Below are 17,801 nucleotides of genomic sequence, written 5' to 3'. Positions count from 1 at the left end.
GCAACCTCGGCTCACTGCAAGCTCTGCCTCCCGGGTTCATGCCATTCTCCTGCCTCAGCCTCCCGAGTAGCTGGGACTACAGGTGCCCGCCACCACGCCCGGCTAATTTTTTGTATTTTTAGTAGAGACAAGGTTTCACCATGTTAGCCAGGATGGTCTCGATCTCCTGACCTCGTGATCCGCCCATCTCGGCCTCCCAAAGTGCTGGGATTACAGGCGTGAGCTACTGCGCCTGGCCTCAAACCTTTTTTTTATATCTGTTATGGTGCTCTGTGATCTGTGATCTTTAATGTTGCTATTGTAATTGTTTAAGGGCACCATGAACTCTGCCCATATGAGATAGTGAACTTAATCGATGAATGTTGGGTGTCCTGACCCACTGATCAGCCATTCCCTACCTTTCTCCCTCTGCTAGGGCCTCCATATTCCCTGAGACTCAGCAATATCGAAACTAGGCCAATTAATAACCCTGGAATGGCCTATAAGCGTTGAAATGAAAGGAAGAGTCACACGCCTCTCGCTTTATTGCAAATGTTAGAAATGACCAAGTTTAGTAAGGAAGGTGTGGTGAAAACTGAGACAGGCCAAAGGTGAAAGTTGAGACAGGCCAAAGCCAGGCCTTTTGCATCTGTTAGCTAAGTTGTGAATGTAGAACAAAACTTCTTCAGGCGTGGTGGATCAAGCCTGTAGTCCCAGCTTCTCAGGAGGCTGAGACAGGAGGATCACTTGAGCACAGGAGTTTAGGCTGCCGTGAGCTATGATCACACCACTGCACTCCAGCCTGGGTGACAGAGTGAGACGCTATCTCAAAAAGAAAATAACAGTAAAAAGAAAAGTTCTTGAAGGAAATTGGGAGTGCTATTCTAGTGAACATATGAATGACAAGAAGGTACAGCAGGCTTATTGCTGATACGGAGACCGTTTCAGTCCCCCTCACACTGTCTGGATAGAAGATCAAACCAGACACATTCCCTTAAGCCAAAGCTTTGCCTCTAGAGCAAGGCCCGAACTCTCTTCAATTATGTGAAAGCTGAGAGGGGTAAGGAAGCTGCAGAAGAAAACCTTGAAGCTAGCAGAGGTTGGTTCATGAGGGTTAAGGAAGGAAGCAGTCTCCATAACAAAAGCACAAGGTGAAGCAGCCACTGCTGATGCAGAAGCTGCGGCAAGTTGTCCAGAAGTCCTAGCTAAGATGATTGGTGAAGGTGGCTACACTGAATAACAGATCTTCAGTGTGGACAAAACAGCCTTCCATTGCAAGAAGATGCCATCTAGGACTTCCATAGCTAGAGAGAAGGCAGTGCCTGGCTGCAAAGCTTCAAAGGACAGGCTGCCTCTCTTGTTAGGGACTGTGTACACAAATTGTATTGTTTATTAAATGTATTAAATGTTCACAAATCAGACCCAGCCATGGAATCAGCACAGATTAGGAAACAAAGCATTATCAGCTCTACAGAAGCTTAGTGGTGTCCCTGCCAGGCACTACTGCCCCAGGGATAATCACTGAGTTTTGCTTGGTTTTGAACTTTTTATAAATGGAATTTTACAGCATACACTCTTTCATGTTTGGGTTCTTTCACTAAAAAAAATTTTTTTCAGAGACAGAGCCTCACTCTTTTGCCCATACTGGAGTGCAGTGGCACCATCATAACTGACTGTAATGTCAAACTCCTGGGCTCAAGTGATCCTCCCACCTCAGCCTCCTGAGTAGGTGGGACTACAAGGGTGCACCACCATGCCCAGCTAAGTTTTCTTTTTCTTTTTTTTTTTTTTTTTTCTTTTTTGGAGACGGAATCTTGCTCTGTCACCCAGGCTGGAGTGCAGTGGCGCAATCTCAGCTGACTGCAAGCTCCGCCTCCCGGGTTCACGCCATTCTCCTGCCTCAGCCTCCCGAGTAGCTGGGACTACAGGCACCCGCCACTGCACCTGGCTAATTTTTTGTATTTTTAGTAGAAACAGCGTTTCACCTTGTTAGCCAGGATGGTCGTGATCTCCTGACCTCGTGATCTGCCCGCCTTGGCCTCCCAAAGTGCTGGGATTACAGGCGTGAGCCACCGCACCCGGCCCATGCCTGGCTAAGTTTTCTAATAGTCTTTATTTTTATTATTATTATTATTTTGAGACAGAGTCTCACTCTGTTGCCCAGGCTGGAGTACAATGACACAATCTTGGCTCACTGCAACCTCCGCCTCCTGGTTCAAGTAATTCTCCTGCCTCAGCCTCCCGAGTAGCTGGGACTATAGGTATGCGCCACCACACCTCGCTAATTTTTACATATTTTTTAGTAGAGACGGGGTTTTGCCATGTTGGCCAGGCTGGTCTTGAACTCCTGGCCTCAAATGATCTACCCACCTCTGCCTCCCAAAGTGCTGGGATAACAGATGTGAGCCACTGTGCCCGGCCTGATTTTCTGATTTTCTAATACTATACTAACTTTGCATTCTTTTTTTTTTTTTTGAGACAGAGTCTCACTGTCGCCCAGGCTGGAGTGCAGTGGCACAATCTCAGCTCACTGCAACCTCTGCCTCCTGGGTTCAGGCGATTCTCCTGTCTCAGACTCCCGAGTAGCTAGGACTACAGGTGAGGATCATCATACCCAGCTAATTTTTGTATTTTTGGTAGAAATGGGGTTTCACCATGTTGGCCAGGTTGGTCTCAAACTCCTGGCCTCAAATGATCCACCCTCCTGGGCCTCCCAAAGTGCTGGGATTATAGATGTGAGCCACCACGCCCAGCCTAACTTTGCATTCTTGAAATAAACCCACTTGTTGATGATGTGTTATCCTTGTTATATATATGACAGGATTTGGCTTCTGAAAATTTTGTTTAGGGATTTTACATCCATCATTGTGAATGAGATCAGCCTTCAATTTTGTTTTCTCATACTGCTGTCAAATTTTGGTATCAAAGATGAATTAATCTCACATACACTGTTGGAGCACGTAACATCTCTTTCTGTTTTCTGGATGTAACTGATGAAGAATAAAACAGAATGAGCAAATAACCAAAATGAAAAAGGAGGCACCACCTAGGTATTTCAGACTATCATAAAAAGATATTTTGGGCTGAGTGTAGTGGCTCACACCTGTAATCCCAGCACTTTGGGAGGCTGAAGCAGGAGGATTGCTTGAGGTCAGGAGTTGGAGACAAGCCTGACAACACAGTGAGACCTTGTCTCTACAAAAAAATAAGGAATTAGCCAGAATACTGGTGGTGCACACCTGTAGTCCCAGCTGCTCGGCAGCCTGAAGTGAGAGGAGCACTTGATCCCAAGAGTTCAAGGCTGCAGTGAGCTGTGATCACAACACTGTACTCCACCCTGGGAACAGAGCAAGCCCCTGTCTTTTAAAAACAGAGGCTGGGTGCGATGGCTCACGCCTGTAATCCCAGCACTTTGGGAGGCCGAGGTGGGCGGATTACCTGAGCTCAGGAGTTTGCAACCAGTCTAGACAACACGGTGAAACCCTGTCTCTATTAAAATTACAAAAAATTAGCTGAGCGTGGTGGTGAGCATCTGTAATCCCAGCTACTCGGGAGGCTGAGGCAGGAGAATCGCTTGAACCCAGGAGGCGGAGGTTGTGGTGAGCCGAGATGGTGCCATTGCATTCCAGCCTGGGCAACAAGAGTGAAATTCTGTCTCAAAAAAAAAAAAAAAAAAAAAAACAAGAAAGAAAAAAAAAGGTGGTGGTGGATACATAATTATTTAAGTGCTAAATAAATTGACTCATAATTTAAAACCCTTCCTCAGAAAAAATGCCAAGCCCAGATGGCTTCACCAACTTGTACTAAACAGTTAAGGAAGAAATAGCAACTATCTTACATATATATGTTCAATGAAAGTTGGTTTATGCTGTGCATATAATTTTAGAACCTGATTCTTCACTTTGTAATATGAGCTTTTCATTTAATTATATATCTTCCTATTATAATAATGGTAGAATTGTATTCCATTATGTGAATAGTCTTTACTGGGTTTAAACAGCCCCGTTTTTGGACATTTGGGTTCTTGTTTCCCCACAATTACAAAATGCAGTGAGCATCATTGTACTCATTTCCACGTACATATGGCAGTCCACTTAGGATAAATCGTAGGGAAGTAGTTTGGGGGACAAAGGGTGTGTGATATATCAATGTTTTGGCTACATATTGTCAGCTTTTTTAAAAAGTTATATTTTTGGCTGGGCGTGGTGGCTCACGCTTGTAATCCCAGCACTTTGGGAGGCCGAGGCGGGCGGATCACGAGGTCAGGAGATCGAGACCACGGTGAAACCCCGTCTCTACTAAAAGTACAAAAAATTAGCTGTGCGTGGTGGCAGGCGCCTGTAGTCCCAGCTACTCGGAGAGGCTGAGGCAGGAGAATGGCGTGAACCCGGGAGGCAGAGCTTGCAGTGAGCCGAGATCGCGCCACTGCACTCCAGCCTGGGTGACAGAGCGAGACTCTGTCTCAAAAATAAATAAATAAATAAAAAATAAAAGGTTATATTTTGGCTAGGCACAGTGGCCTGCACCTGTAGTCCCAGCTACTTGGGAGGCTGAGGCAGGAAGATTGCTTGAGCCTGGGAAGTCAAGGCTGCTGTGAACTGTGGTTGCACCGTGGCACTCCAGCCTGGGCAACAGAGCAAGACGCTATCTCAAAAAAAGTCATTTATTTATACCCACCAACAGTACACGGCATGATTGTTGCTTTAATTCTTTTTTTTTTTTTTTTTTTGTGACGGAGTCTTGCTCTGTTGCCCGGGCTGGAGCGCAGTGGCGCGATCTCGGCTCACTGCAAACTCTGCCTCCGGGGTTCGCTCCGCCTCCTGGGTTCGCTCCACCTCCTGGGTTCAGGCCATTCTCCTGCCTCAGCCTCCCGAGTAGGTGGGACTACAGGTGCCCGCCACCTTGACCGGCTAATTTTTTTGTATTTTTAGTAGAGACGGGGTTTCACCGTGTTACCCAGGATGATCTCGATCTCCTGACCTCGTTATCCACCCTCCTCGGCCTCCCAAAGTGCTGGGATTACAGGCGTGAGCCACCGCGCCCGGCCCTGGCCCAGATTCTTTAAATCAGGAACTTGATGGATATTTTTGTGCATCACAACCAGGCCCACGCCTTCCTGTCCGTCACTGCTAACTTACGTCGTTTGTCAGGTTTCAGCTTGAACCTCACTCTTGGCATTTTCTCTGACCATGTAGACTAGGTTGGGGCCAATAACACATTTACACAGTTTCTGTCACATGGTGTATCATTATTTTTAAGAACTTACTTGCTATCTAATTGAGTAGAACATAAGCTTCATGAGATCAGAGACTATATTTATCTCCCTGTGTATTCCTTACCTAGCACATGCCTGGCCTTCTAAATATTTGTTGAATAATTTGCCAATTTGATAGGTGAAAAATCATAATTTGTTTTGATTTGACTACTTTGATAACTAATGAACTTGAATATTTTTATCCTGTGGATTGGCCATCCCATCTTTACTTTTGAATTCTGCCTTTCACATCTTTTCCTATTAGAGCGTCTGCTTTCTGCATGATGGTCTATCGGAGCTTCTACCACATTGTGGACATTATCCCTGATGGAAGGTTTTCTCTAGTAACTCAGTTATATTTTTCTTTAACAGATTCTGAGGTTGGGACCAAGAAGGAGCTGTCTATTTTAAACCAAAAATTTTCTGAAGAAGTAAAAACCCCAGAATTTGTATCAAGAAGACTCTTAAGGGATAATGCACAGGCAGCTGAGTTTCGGGAAGCGTGGGGCCATGAGGGCAAACTCGAAGAGCACCTGGGAAATTCTGCCAGGCAGAGTTTGAACAAACCCAGTATTCACAAGAGAGTTTTAACAGAAGCTACCGTGGGTAGGGAAAGATCTTTGGGAGAAAGAACCCAAGAGTGTAGTGCATTTGATAGAAACTTGAATCTGAACCAAAATGTTGTTAGACTTCAAAGAAATAAAACAGGAGAGAGGGTCTTTAAATGTGATATATGCAGCAAAACCTTCAAATATAATTCAGACCTAAGTAGACACCAGAGAAGTCACACTGGGGAGAAGCCATACGAATGTGGCCGGTGTGGGCGAGCCTTTACTCACAGCTCAAATCTTGTTCTGCACCATCACATTCACACTGGAAATAAACCATTTAAATGTGATGAATGTGGGAAAACTTTTGGACTCAATTCTCACCTCCGTCTTCATCGGAGAATTCACACTGGAGAAAAACCCTTTGGCTGTGGTGAGTGTGGGAAGGCTTTCAGTCGAAGCTCAACTCTTATTCAACATCGGATAATTCACACAGGAGAGAAACCCTACAAGTGTAATGAATGTGGAAGAGGCTTTAGCCAGAGCCCCCAGTTAACTCAGCATCAGAGAATTCACACTGGAGAGAAGCCGCATGAATGCAGTCACTGTGGGAAGGCCTTCAGTCGAAGTTCCAGCCTTATTCAGCATGAGAGAATTCACACTGGAGAGAAGCCCCATAAGTGCAATCAGTGTGGGAAGGCCTTCAGTCAGAGCTCAAGCCTTTTCCTCCATCATCGGGTTCATACTGGAGAGAAACCCTATGTATGTAATGAATGCGGTAGAGCCTTTGGTTTTAACTCTCATCTTACTGAACATGTAAGGATTCACACCGGAGAAAAACCCTATGTTTGTAATGAGTGCGGCAAAGCCTTTCGTCGGAGTTCCACTCTTGTTCAGCATCGAAGAGTTCACACTGGGGAGAAGCCCTACCAATGCATTGAATGTGGGAAAGCTTTCAGCCAGAGCTCCCAACTCACCCTACATCAGCGAGTTCACACTGGAGAGAAGCCCTATGAATGTGGTGACTGTGGGAAGGCCTTCAGCCGGAGGTCAACCCTCATTCAGCATCAGAAAATTCACAGTGGAGAGACTCGTAAGTGCAGAAAACGTGGTCCAGCCTTTGTTCATGGCTCCGGCCTTACACCAGGTGGACAGATTCCCACTGGAGAGAAGCACAGTGGAGCCTTTAACCATGATGCAAATCTCATCCTGCGCTGGACAATTCACACTGGTGAGAAATCCTTTGGAGGTAATGAATATGGAAAAGCTTTCGGTCCCACCTCACAGCCCACTGAAGATCAGACAATGCATGCTGGGGAAAAGCCCTATAAATGTCAGGAATGTGGAAACGCCTTCAGTGGAAATTCAACCCTTATTCAACATCAGGTAACTCACACTGGTCGGAAACCATGTCATTGCAGTGTGTATGGGAAAGCCTTCAGCCAGAGTTCACAGCTCACACCACCTCAGCAGACTCATGTTGGAGAGAAACCTGCTTTAAATGATGGATCTAAAAGATACTTTATTCATATCAAGAAGATTTTCCAAGAAAGACATTTTTAATGTGATAAATGCAGAAGACGATTTAGCAACTGTTCACTTTACATTAGAAGATAAGATGGCATAATGAAAGATAAATAAGGTCTAAATATTACTGGCAAAGTAAAATAGTTCAGATGACTACTAAAGTCAAGGTCATTAAATCTGGAAGTAAACACAAGAGAATTCATTCTGGGAAATCAGGCTGTCTGTGTAAAGGTTACTGCTGTGCTCAGGAGTTGAACCGTGTGGTGCTGTATCTGGATACTCATGACGAATGGATGGAGGGCGTGAAAAGTGAGCCCAGCTGGTGCTCTAGGTCTACCCTGCCTGACATCCTTCCAGTCTTATCCTTTGTTTACTATCCAGGCCCAGGCTTGTGGCTGAGAACATCCACTTTCAGTCCCATACACCTGCATCCAGGTGTGGTACAGAGAACTTGGGCCTGCTGGGGGGCTTAGCCTTACTCTCTCCAACACCTCTCCCACCAACCCCCAGAGGAACTGCAGGTAGACGTTTCTTCCTTGCTTGGAGCCCCAGTTTTTGCATTTCATTTTCATTAAAATGAAAGTTGGTTTGGTTTTGGTTCTAAGGAGCTCTACAGTTTAACAGAGAGAGGGACCTTAGGGGCCTACCAAGCATCTCCACTTTTGAAAACTGTAATTACTGATAAAAAAATTTTTAAAGGCAGGTTTATTGAAGCATAATTTATAAACAATAAAATTTACTCTTTTTAGTGTATAGTTCTTTGGGCTTTGACAAAAACACACAATTGTGCCACCACCACATTCCAGACATTGAACATCTTCATCACCACCCAGAATTCCTTTGTGCACTCTTGTGGTCAACCCCTCCTCAACCCCAGTCCGTGGAAACCACTGGTTTGTTTTCTATCCTCTATCCATCACCTCACCATTTCCAGAATTAGTGTGCAGCTGTTTGCATGTGGCGTCTTTTACTGAATATGATGCATTGGAGTCATCCATATTGCATGTGTAGAGTGCTTTTTTACACCAAGTAGCATTCCATTGTATGGACGGAGCCATTTGTTTATCCGTTCACCCATGGAAGGGTGTTTGGGCATTTTCAGTATGGGCAACTATGATTAAAGCTGCCATAACTGTGTATCAACTACAGGCTGTTTTGTGAATCTAACTTTTCAGTTATCTTGGGTAAATAGGAGTGGGATTGCTGGGTCACATGGTAAGCTTATGTTTAATATTTTAAGAAATTGCCAAACTGTTTTACAAAGTCAGTTGTACATCCCCACTGACAATGTGTGAGTTTAGTTGCTTTGAATCCTCACCAGATCTTGGTATTGTCCTTTTTTTTTTTTTTTTTTTTTTTGAGACGGAGTTTTGCTCTTGTTGCCCAGGCTGGAGTGCAATGGCGCGATCTCGGCTCACCACAACCTCCGCCTCCCGGGTTCAATTCAAACGATTCTCCTGCCTCAGCCTCCTGAGTAGCTGGGATTACAGGCATGCACCACCACACCCGGCTAATTTTGTATTTTTAGTAGAGACGGGGTTTCTCTATGTTGGTCAGGCTGGTCTCAAACTCCCGACCTCAGGTGATCCGCCCACCTCAGCCTCCCAAAGCACTGGGATTACAGGCATAAGCCAATGTGCCCAGCAGTACTGTCCATTTTTAAATATTCTAGCTATTTTAGTGGACATGTAGTGGTATCCATGGTTTTAATTTGCATTCTCCTATTGACCATGGTTTGATCAGTAAGCATCTATTTAAAGAGTTTCATTGGGAAGTTTTAATAACACTGTAGTAGTTTCTCAGAGTGTGATCACCTCTGAAATTCTGATATTCTTTTTTTTTTCTTTTTTTTGAAACAAAGTCTTGCACTGTCACCCAGGCTGGAGTGCAGTGGCACGATCTCAACTCACTGCAACCTCCGTCTCACAGGTTCAAGTGATTCTCCTGCCTCAGCCTCCCGAGTAGCTGGGACTACAGGCGCGTGCCACCACGCCCAGCTAATTTTTGTATTTTTTTAGAGATGGGGTTTCACCATGTTGGCCAGGATGGTCTCAAACTCCTGACCCTATAATCCGCCCTCCTCAGCCTCCCAAAGTGCTAGGATTACAGGTGTGAGCCACTGCACCCGGCCTCTGATTTTCAATTCTGAGACTCTACCTGCAAGAATCTTTTTTCTTTTTTTTTTTTTTGAGATGGAGTCTCATTCTGTCGCCCAGGCTGGAGTGTAGTGGCGTGATCTCTGCTCACTGCAAGCTCCACCGCCTGGGTTCACACCATTCTCCTGCCTCAGCCTCCCAAGTAGCTGGGACTACAGGCGCCTGCCACCACGCCCAGCTAATTTTTTGTGTTTTTAGTAGAGACGGGGTTTCACCGTGTTAGCCAGGATGGTCTCGATCTCCTGACCTCGTGATCCGCCCGCCTCGGCCTCCCAAAGTGCTGGGATTACAGGCGTGAACCACCGTGCCCGGCCAAGAATCTTTTTTTCAAATCTACTCTTCATTCCCTCCAGGTCTAACTGAAATATTTCCCCCCCTTCAGGGAGCCTTCCTTAGTTAATCTCTCATTCCATCTTTGTTTTCTTTTTTTCTTTTGAGACAGTGTCTCACTCTATCACCCAGGCTGGAGTGCAGTGAAGCGATCACAGGTCGCTGCAGCCTTGACTTCCTGGGCTCAAGCGACCCTCCAACCTCAGCTCCCAAGTAGCTGGGACTATAGGCACACACCACCATACCCAGATAATTTTTAGTTTTTTGTAAAGATGGTGTCACACCATGTTGCCCAGACTGGTCTTGAACTCTTGGGGTCAAGCGATCCACCCACCTTGGCCTTCCAAAGTGCAGGTCTTACAGGCGTGAGCCACCGCGCCTGGCCCTACTGTTTTCTTAGGGAATTTGGGGTCACCGCTACATTTGGTTTAACATCCATTCTGTGATTTGCTGCGCTTATTCCCCTGCTCAGGTTCTGTCTCCCCCACTTTATTATTAAAATTCTTATCACAGAACCTCTTCCAAGTGTGGGAATTGCCAGCCTTAGTGTGGCCCATGTGGAATGGTCCACACAAAAGAGGGAGTGGATAGCACAGGCTCGCCTGGAGGGTCCTGTCTCCCTCTGAAATGGATTCACTCTGACCTCAGAGAAAACATTGAACCTTCTTTTTTTTTTTTTTTTTTGAGACGGAGTCTCGCTCTGTCACCCAGGCTGGAGTGCAGTGGCGCAATCTCGGCTCACTGCAAGCTCCGCCTCCCGGGTTCACGCCATTCTCCTGCCCCAGCCTCTCCGAGTAGCTGGGACTACAGGCGCGCGCCACCACGCCCGGCTAATTTTTTGTATTTTTAGTAGAGACGGGGTTTCACCGTGGTCTGGATCTCCTGACCTCGTGATCTGCCCGCCTCGGCCTCCCAAAGTGCTGGGATTACAAGCGTGAGCCACCGCGCCCGGCCTATTGAATCTTCTTGGGTCTCTCTTTCTCCAGCTCTAAAATGGGGGAAAAAAACACCTCCCCCACGTCTAAAAAATAACTCTCTTACTCTTGTATCCCACAGCACAACATTCATATCCCCACCATTTCAACTTATATTTTACTTTCTACCTCGTTACCCTACATTCTACGGAGAAGTCTCTGCTGTCAGAGATGTTGTCTTATACACCTTTTTATCTCCAGCACATGATACAGAACAGGTGCTTAGGATGTACTTGGGAAGGAAGGAAGAGAGGTGAAGGAGGCAGAGAAAGGAAACAGTGCCAAGAATGTGCTTTGTGTAAATGTGAACCTTGTGTTCTGCTTCTGCTCTGTCCATGAGCACACTGGGTACATTAAAATTGTTTTCTCCTTCTAATCTACTGGAAGGGTCCCACAATGATGCCTCCCTTAAGAGGCCCACAGGTCTCACATTTACGTAGAATGGAGGAAGCACCGGGGCATGGGAGGGCTCGTGTGTGGCTCTAACAGCTGTTTTGACACGTACTTGCTGTGGACCCTGGGACTGAGGATGTTAGTAGGAAAATTCATGGTTAAGCACCAAGAGAGCGAGGGAACACCTCTGGGGCTAAAAATGAAGACCGAAATGAAAGTCAGAGCTTCCCACCTGGAAACTGATGCTAGGACAGCTCTGGGGCCCGTTTACAGCCCCCATGAAGACAGGCCTGGGTGGCTTGAGGGTGATGGTTGGAACCTGGGCCCCTGTCTAAAGCTGGAACCCCAAAGGGTTGAACCACCTGTATAAAGACAGACTAGGAAAAAAATCCACCTGCACATAAGGAGATGCTGGGCAGTCTCTACAAGTTTAGGAGATGGAGATGGAGCTGAAGTCCTGGGAGCCCAAGGTGACTAGAAGTCAAAGGAGCAGAAGAAAACTAACACAACAGAAGTAAATATCCTCAAGCAAGCATCTGGAGATACTAAAAACATCTAGAATCAGATATTTTAAAACTAAGAAAAAAAGTGTCTCATCCTATATTCTGCACCCCCAAAAGAAACAGGAAGAAATACAGGAAGATATGGAACATAGGTAGGAAATTATAGACAAAATGACTCTTTCGAGCCTACTTCTAAATGGTTCAGAAAAAAGTGAAAGAAATAATATAGCAACAGTTAAGAACTGGTGAGTCTGAGTTAAGGTTATTTGGGAGTTCTCTGCATTACTGCAACTCTTCTTTAAGTCTGAAATTATTTCCAAATAAAAAGCTCAGGGAGGCCAGGCCTGGTGGCTCACACCTGTAATCTTAGCACTTTGGGAGGCCAAGGCAGGCGGATTACGAGGTCAGGAAATCGAGACCATCCTGGCTAACATGGTGAAACCCTGTCTCTCCTAAAAATACAAAAAATTAGCTGGGCGTGGTGGTGGGCACCTGTAATTCCAGCTACTCGGGAGGCTGAGGCAGGAGAATGGTGTGAACCCGGGAGGCGGAGCTTGCAGTGAGCCGAGATCACGCCACTGCACTCTAGCTGGGCGACAGAGCAAGCCTCCATCTCAAAAAAAAAAAAAAAAAAAAGCTCGGAGATGTTGGTCAAAGGATACCAAATTTCCTTTGTGTCCTTTGGAGGAAGTAAATAGGAGGAATAAGTTCAAGAAATCTATTGTATAACATGGTGACTATCATTAATAACAATGTATTGTACTCTTCAAAACTGCCTAGAGTAGCTTTTTTCTCACCACAAAAAAAGGTTATGTGAGGTATGCATATGCTAATTAGCTCAATTTAGCCATTTCACAATATATACATATTTCAAAACATGTACATGATAAATATATACTTCTTTTGTCAGGTTCAAAATTAAATAAAAACTTTAAGAAAGCCTAAGGCTGGTCATGGTGACTCACGTCTGTAAACTCAGCACTTTGGGAGGCTGAGGTAGGCGGATCACCTGAGGTCAGAAGTTCGAGACCAGCCTGGCCAAATGGCAAAACCCCATCGCTACTAAAAATACTGTCCTTCAACTTCTATTACTTAGAGCTTAAAAAAAATCAGTCTAACTCCAGTCTTCATTAATTTATAAACTTTTGTCAAATAATCTATTGTACTTTCATAATTATAAATCAAAAATTAGGCTGGGCATAGTGGCTTACAATCCCGGCACTTTGGGAAGCTGAGGCAGGAGGATTGCTTGAAGCCAGGAGTTCGAGACCAGTCTTGGCAACAGTGAGACTCTGTCCCTACAAAAAACACAAAACTTAGCCAGTCATGGTGGCTTGAGCTTGTGGTCCCAGCTACTTGGAGCCTGAGGTGAGGTGAGAGGATTGAGCCCAGAAGTCTGAGGCTGCAGTGAGCTATGATGGCACGACTGCACTCCTGCCTGGGCAACTAAGCAAGACCCTGCATCTAAACAAACAAACAAACAAAAAATTAATACACTAAGAAGTTAAATGTTCAACTTAAGAAGTTAGACAAAGAATATTAGAGTAAACCTAAAGAAAGAAGTAGTAATGGGAAAATGAAAATTTTAAAAAAGGAAACAATAAAGTCAATGAAGAAAACCAAAAGGTTATTTGAAAGAGATACCAAAAGCACAAATGACAAAAAGAGAAATATTGACAACATCAAAATTAAGAACTTTTGTGCTGCAAATGATACCATCAAGAAAGTGAGCTGGGCATGGTGGCTCACGCCTGTAATCCCAGCACTTTGGGAGGCCAAAGCGGGCAGATCACGAGGTCAGGAGTTCGAGGCCAGCCTGGCCAATATGGTGAAACCTCGTCTCTACTAAAAATACAAAAATTAGCCAGGTGTGGTGGCGGGCGCCTGTAATCCCTGCTACTCAGGAGGCCAAGGCAGATTTGCTTGAACCCAGGAGGCGGAAATTGCAGTGAGCCGAGATCGCGCCATTGCACTCCAGCCTGGGCGACAGAGCCAGACTCCGACTCAAAAAAAAAAAAAAGAAAGTGAAAAGACGATATCCAGGCGTGGTGGCTCACGCCTGTAATCCCAGCGGGTGGATCACCTTAGGTCAGGAGTTCGAGACCAGCCTGCCCAACATGCTGAAACCTCATCTCTACTAAAAGTACAAAAACTGGCCGGGCTCACTGGCTCACGTCTGTAATCCCAGCACTTTGGGAGGCCAAGGTGGACGGATCACGAGGTCAGGAGTTTGAGACCAGCTTTACCAACATGGTGAAACCCCGTCTCTACTAAAAATACAAAAATTAGCTGGGCCTGGTGGCACGTGTCTGTAATCCCAGCTACTTGGGAAGCTGTGGCAGGAGAATCGCTTGAACCCAGGAGGTTGTGGTGAGCCAAGATCACACCATTCCACTCCAGCCTGGACAACAGAGCAAGGCTCTGTCTCAAAAAAAAAAAAAAAAAAGGTACAAAAACTATCCAGGCATGGTGGCGCATGTCTGTAGTCCCAGCTACTCGGGAGGCTGAGGCAGGAGAATGGAGTGAACCCTGGAGGCGGAGCTTGCAGTGAGCGGAGATGGCGCCATTGCACTCCAGCCTGGGCGACAAAGTGAGACTCTGTCTCAAAAAACAAACAAACAACTGAAAAGACAACTCACAGTAAGTGAAAATATCTGCAAACCATCTATCTGCTAAAGAAGTTGTATCCATAACAGAGAAACAACTCTTACAACTCAATAAAAAGACAAGTAATGTTTAAATGGGCAAAAGATTTGAATAGATATTTCTTCAAAGATACACAAAGGGCCATTAAGCAGCTGAGGTGATGTTTAACATCATTAATTATCAAGGAAATACATATCAAAACCACAAAGCGACACCACTTCACACCCACCAGCTATGACTATGATTTAAAAAAAAAAGGCCAATAACAAGTGTTGATAAGGATGTGGAGAAACTGTCATGTATCACTGTATGGAGGAACAGATGCAGAATGGGAATGTACAATGAGGCAGCTGCTTTGGAAAACAGTTTGGCGCCCCCTCAAGAAGTTAAACCTGGAGAAATTCTCAAATTCAGACTAAGGCTTTCTTCTGGCACTTCCTGAGGCCATGCACGCATCCTTTGGGCCCTTCACCACCTTCCCGCACCCAGCTCCTTGTGGCCTCTGCTTCTCTGGGTCGAGGGCCGCCGCTGCTCACCTCTTCCTGGAACAGTCTTAAAGCCGCTGAGGCAGAAAAGGCCCAGCTCCCTCCACCCCGACGGGACGGCGCTGAAGTCCGATCCAAGCGTGTTCCAGACTCCCCTGCAGGACTGGACCCGGTCACCCCGCGGCCTATGCACGACGCTCACCCGGGCTGGCCTCCTCTTCTTCCCAGTCCTCACTGGCCGAGCCTGCGCCTCCCAATAAGCCAAGATTACAGGAAGCCTCACCTCAGGGTCTGCTTCTGGGGACCCCACCCCGACGCGAATGGTCGGCATTGCAAGTTCTAAGGCGTTTTGACAAACCGTGCTTTAATCTCCACAGCAGGAAGTCCCGCGGAAACTCCGCGCGGCCCCCGCTCTCCGGCAAGTCAGGGCAGAGCGCGACTTCTGGGGGTCAGGCGCTTCCGGCGGATTTTGAAACGGGGGCTACAGCTTCTGGAACCCCAGGTTTAAGGCGCCAAAGAATCTAGGGCCACAAGAAACCTATGGTCAGACGGCAGCTCCCACCCCGCGGAAAACGCACGCTCTGAAAACATGGCTGACGCGATGGCGCCAGGTTTTCCCTCAGAAACGTTTCTCTTTGATCTTCCCGACCCATTTAGGGGATGCTTGAAGCAATGGATTTCTCGCCCTCTACCCACTCGAGGCACTGGGCCAGAAATGAGGTGGAAACCACTGGAAGAGGCGCGCGCCGGGGGCTCCTGCGGGGACCCCTCAAGCACTCTCGGCGTCGCCCCGCGGACTCATTAGCGACATCCCATGTGGGCAACTCGCGTTCCCGCCGTAGAGGAACGACCAGGCGAGGCAAGGAAACGCCTGGCTGGGGCAGCGGGGACGTGGCCCCTGCCCACGCTTTTGTCCTAACCACCGCCTCGGGCGCGCTTCGCCGACCACACGGCAATGCGGACACCCAGACTCGGGCGCGGGGTGCAGCGGCCCTACCCCACCGCTCCGGGAGAGCGAGCGCTTCTGGGCATGGCCCCGCCACACGCCGCCACCATTGCGCCCACTGCCACTTCTAGGGGCTCCTCCGACGGTCTGGGATGTGCTGAGGCAACGCCGAGCGGGCAGCAAGGGCGAGTCCGCGCTTCCCTCAGGGCCGAAAGGAGCACTGCGGCCGGTGAACCCGGGCAGAAACCTGTTGGGAGCGCACCGGAAGTAGCCGTCCGCAGAGGTCTGCGCACCTGCTCTCGGTCCGCTCTGGGACGCCCGGATGACCCCCCACTCGGTGGTTCAACGGTCCCCGACGGGGGCTCGGGGTCCGGGCAACGAAGGGGCCAGTTGGACTCCTAGTGTGAAGCGACTGTGGGACATCCTGGTGAAGACAGGACCTAAAGCCGGCAGAAGATGCTGTGATGTAGATGCAAATTGGGGCGTCTTGATGGTCAGTGATGTCACTGAGCTCGCTAGGTCACCCAGAGACAGTGTTGAGTGAGAAGCGGCCCTGTTGCCCCTGGGACAGTTGAAGAGGGAAGAGGCGCCCTGGGCATGGAGACCGCTGGGGCAGCCCTGGGTGGGAGGGGAGGGACCCAGGGGCCAGGTGCCACAGAGTCCCTCATGGAACTAGGCCCCTGAGACCTCAGTGTTGCTCAGGACTGTTGAGTTCCTTGGAGAATGAGAACTAAGGACCGAAGGTAGGAAAAATAACTTGACTTCTCTGTAGGAAAAATAGGTATCTTGGGAATGTTTCCAGGTGGCTGTGGTTGATGATATCCGCAGCGGGAGCCCAGAAGCAACATGTCAGAATCTTAGTCTTTTCACCCATTTGGGGAAAAAGTTATCTCCTGGTCACAAAGATAAAGTTGCCTTTGACCATTAGCCTAGTAAAGTCCACTGTGGTGGTAATGAGAGGTGAAGCCAGCTGGACTTCCTGGATCGAGTGGGGACTTGGAGAACCTTTCTGTCTTACAAGGGGATTGTAAAATGCACTAATCAGCACTCTGTAGCTAGCTAGAGGTTTGTAAAATGCACCAATCAGTGCTCTGTAAAATGGACCAATCAGCAGGACATGAGCAGCGAAAAATAAGGGAATAAAAGCTGACCACCCTCCAGCCAGCAGGGACAACCCGCTCGGATCTTCTTCCCTGCTGTGGAAGCTTTGTTCATTCGCTCTTCACAATAAATGTTGCTGCTACTCACTCTGGGTCCGTGCCATCTTTAAGAGCTGTAACACTCACCGTGAAGGTCGGTGGCTCCATTTTTGAAGTCAGTGAGACCACGAACCAACTGGAAGGAACCAGCTCCGGACACAGTAACAGTAGCTGCCATTCATGGAGCACCTGCTATGTGCCAGGTGGTGCTAAGTGCTCTGTGTGTGCCAGGCAAGGATTGACATCACCATTTCACAGGTAAGAAAGCTGAGGCTGAACAAATTGTCTATGATCCAGATCCATCTGTCCCACTCCAAAACCTTCTTTTTACTCCCCCCAGGCTCTCACATTCGATGTGGCTGGCCATCGTAGGGACAGACAAGAGACTGTCTTTAAATTTGTTACTGAATAATTTGGGAGTCGTTCTTTTTTTTTTTTTTCTTTTTTTTTTTTGAGACAGAGTCTTGCTCTGTCGCCCAGGCTGGAGTGCAGTGGCGCGATCTCGGCTCACTGCAAGCTCTGCCTCCCGGGTTCACGCCATTCTCCTGCCTCAGCCTCTCTGAGTAGCTGGGACTACAGGCGCCCGCCACCACGCCCGGCTAATTTTTTGTATTTTTAGTAGAGACGGGGTTTCACCGTGGTCTCGATCTCCTGACCTCGTGATCCGCCCGCCTCGGCCTCCCAAAGTGCTGGGATTACAAGCGTGAGCCACTGCGCCCGGCCTTTTTTTTTTAACCATAAAATCTCATGTGCAGGAAAAGGAGCCATGAGGGTAATCAAGAAGCCAGTTTACAGTCTGAGGAACAGGGCAGCATACCTATGACACCCCTGGATGACAGGTGAGGAGAAGACCCATGCTCA

General features: G+C 47.4%; 1 protein-coding gene across 3 annotated transcripts in view; it reads left to right on the top strand.

Annotated features, from left to right (window-relative positions):
- Positions 1-8,451, top strand: part of ZNF251 (zinc finger protein 251) — a 36,257-nt gene extending 27,806 nt beyond the window's left edge. For all 3 annotated transcript variants that reach the window (XM_058443828.1, XM_058443829.1, XM_032760841.2), the window contains one exon: positions 5,606-8,451. In XM_058443828.1, the coding sequence (XP_058299811.1) occupies positions 5,606-7,344 (1,739 nt within the window). In that variant the 3' untranslated portion in view covers positions 7,345-8,451. The remainder of the gene's footprint in view (positions 1-5,605) is intronic.
- The last annotated feature ends 9,350 nt before the right edge of the window (positions 8,452-17,801 follow it).

The sequence above is a fragment of the Hylobates moloch genome, unplaced genomic scaffold (genome assembly GCF_009828535.3).
Source record: "Hylobates moloch isolate HMO894 unplaced genomic scaffold, HMol_V3 SCAFFOLD_9, whole genome shotgun sequence".
In the NCBI taxonomy this organism is placed as follows: Eukaryota; Metazoa; Chordata; class Mammalia; order Primates; family Hylobatidae; genus Hylobates; species Hylobates moloch.
This window is presented reverse-complemented; position numbering and strand designations above follow the sequence as displayed.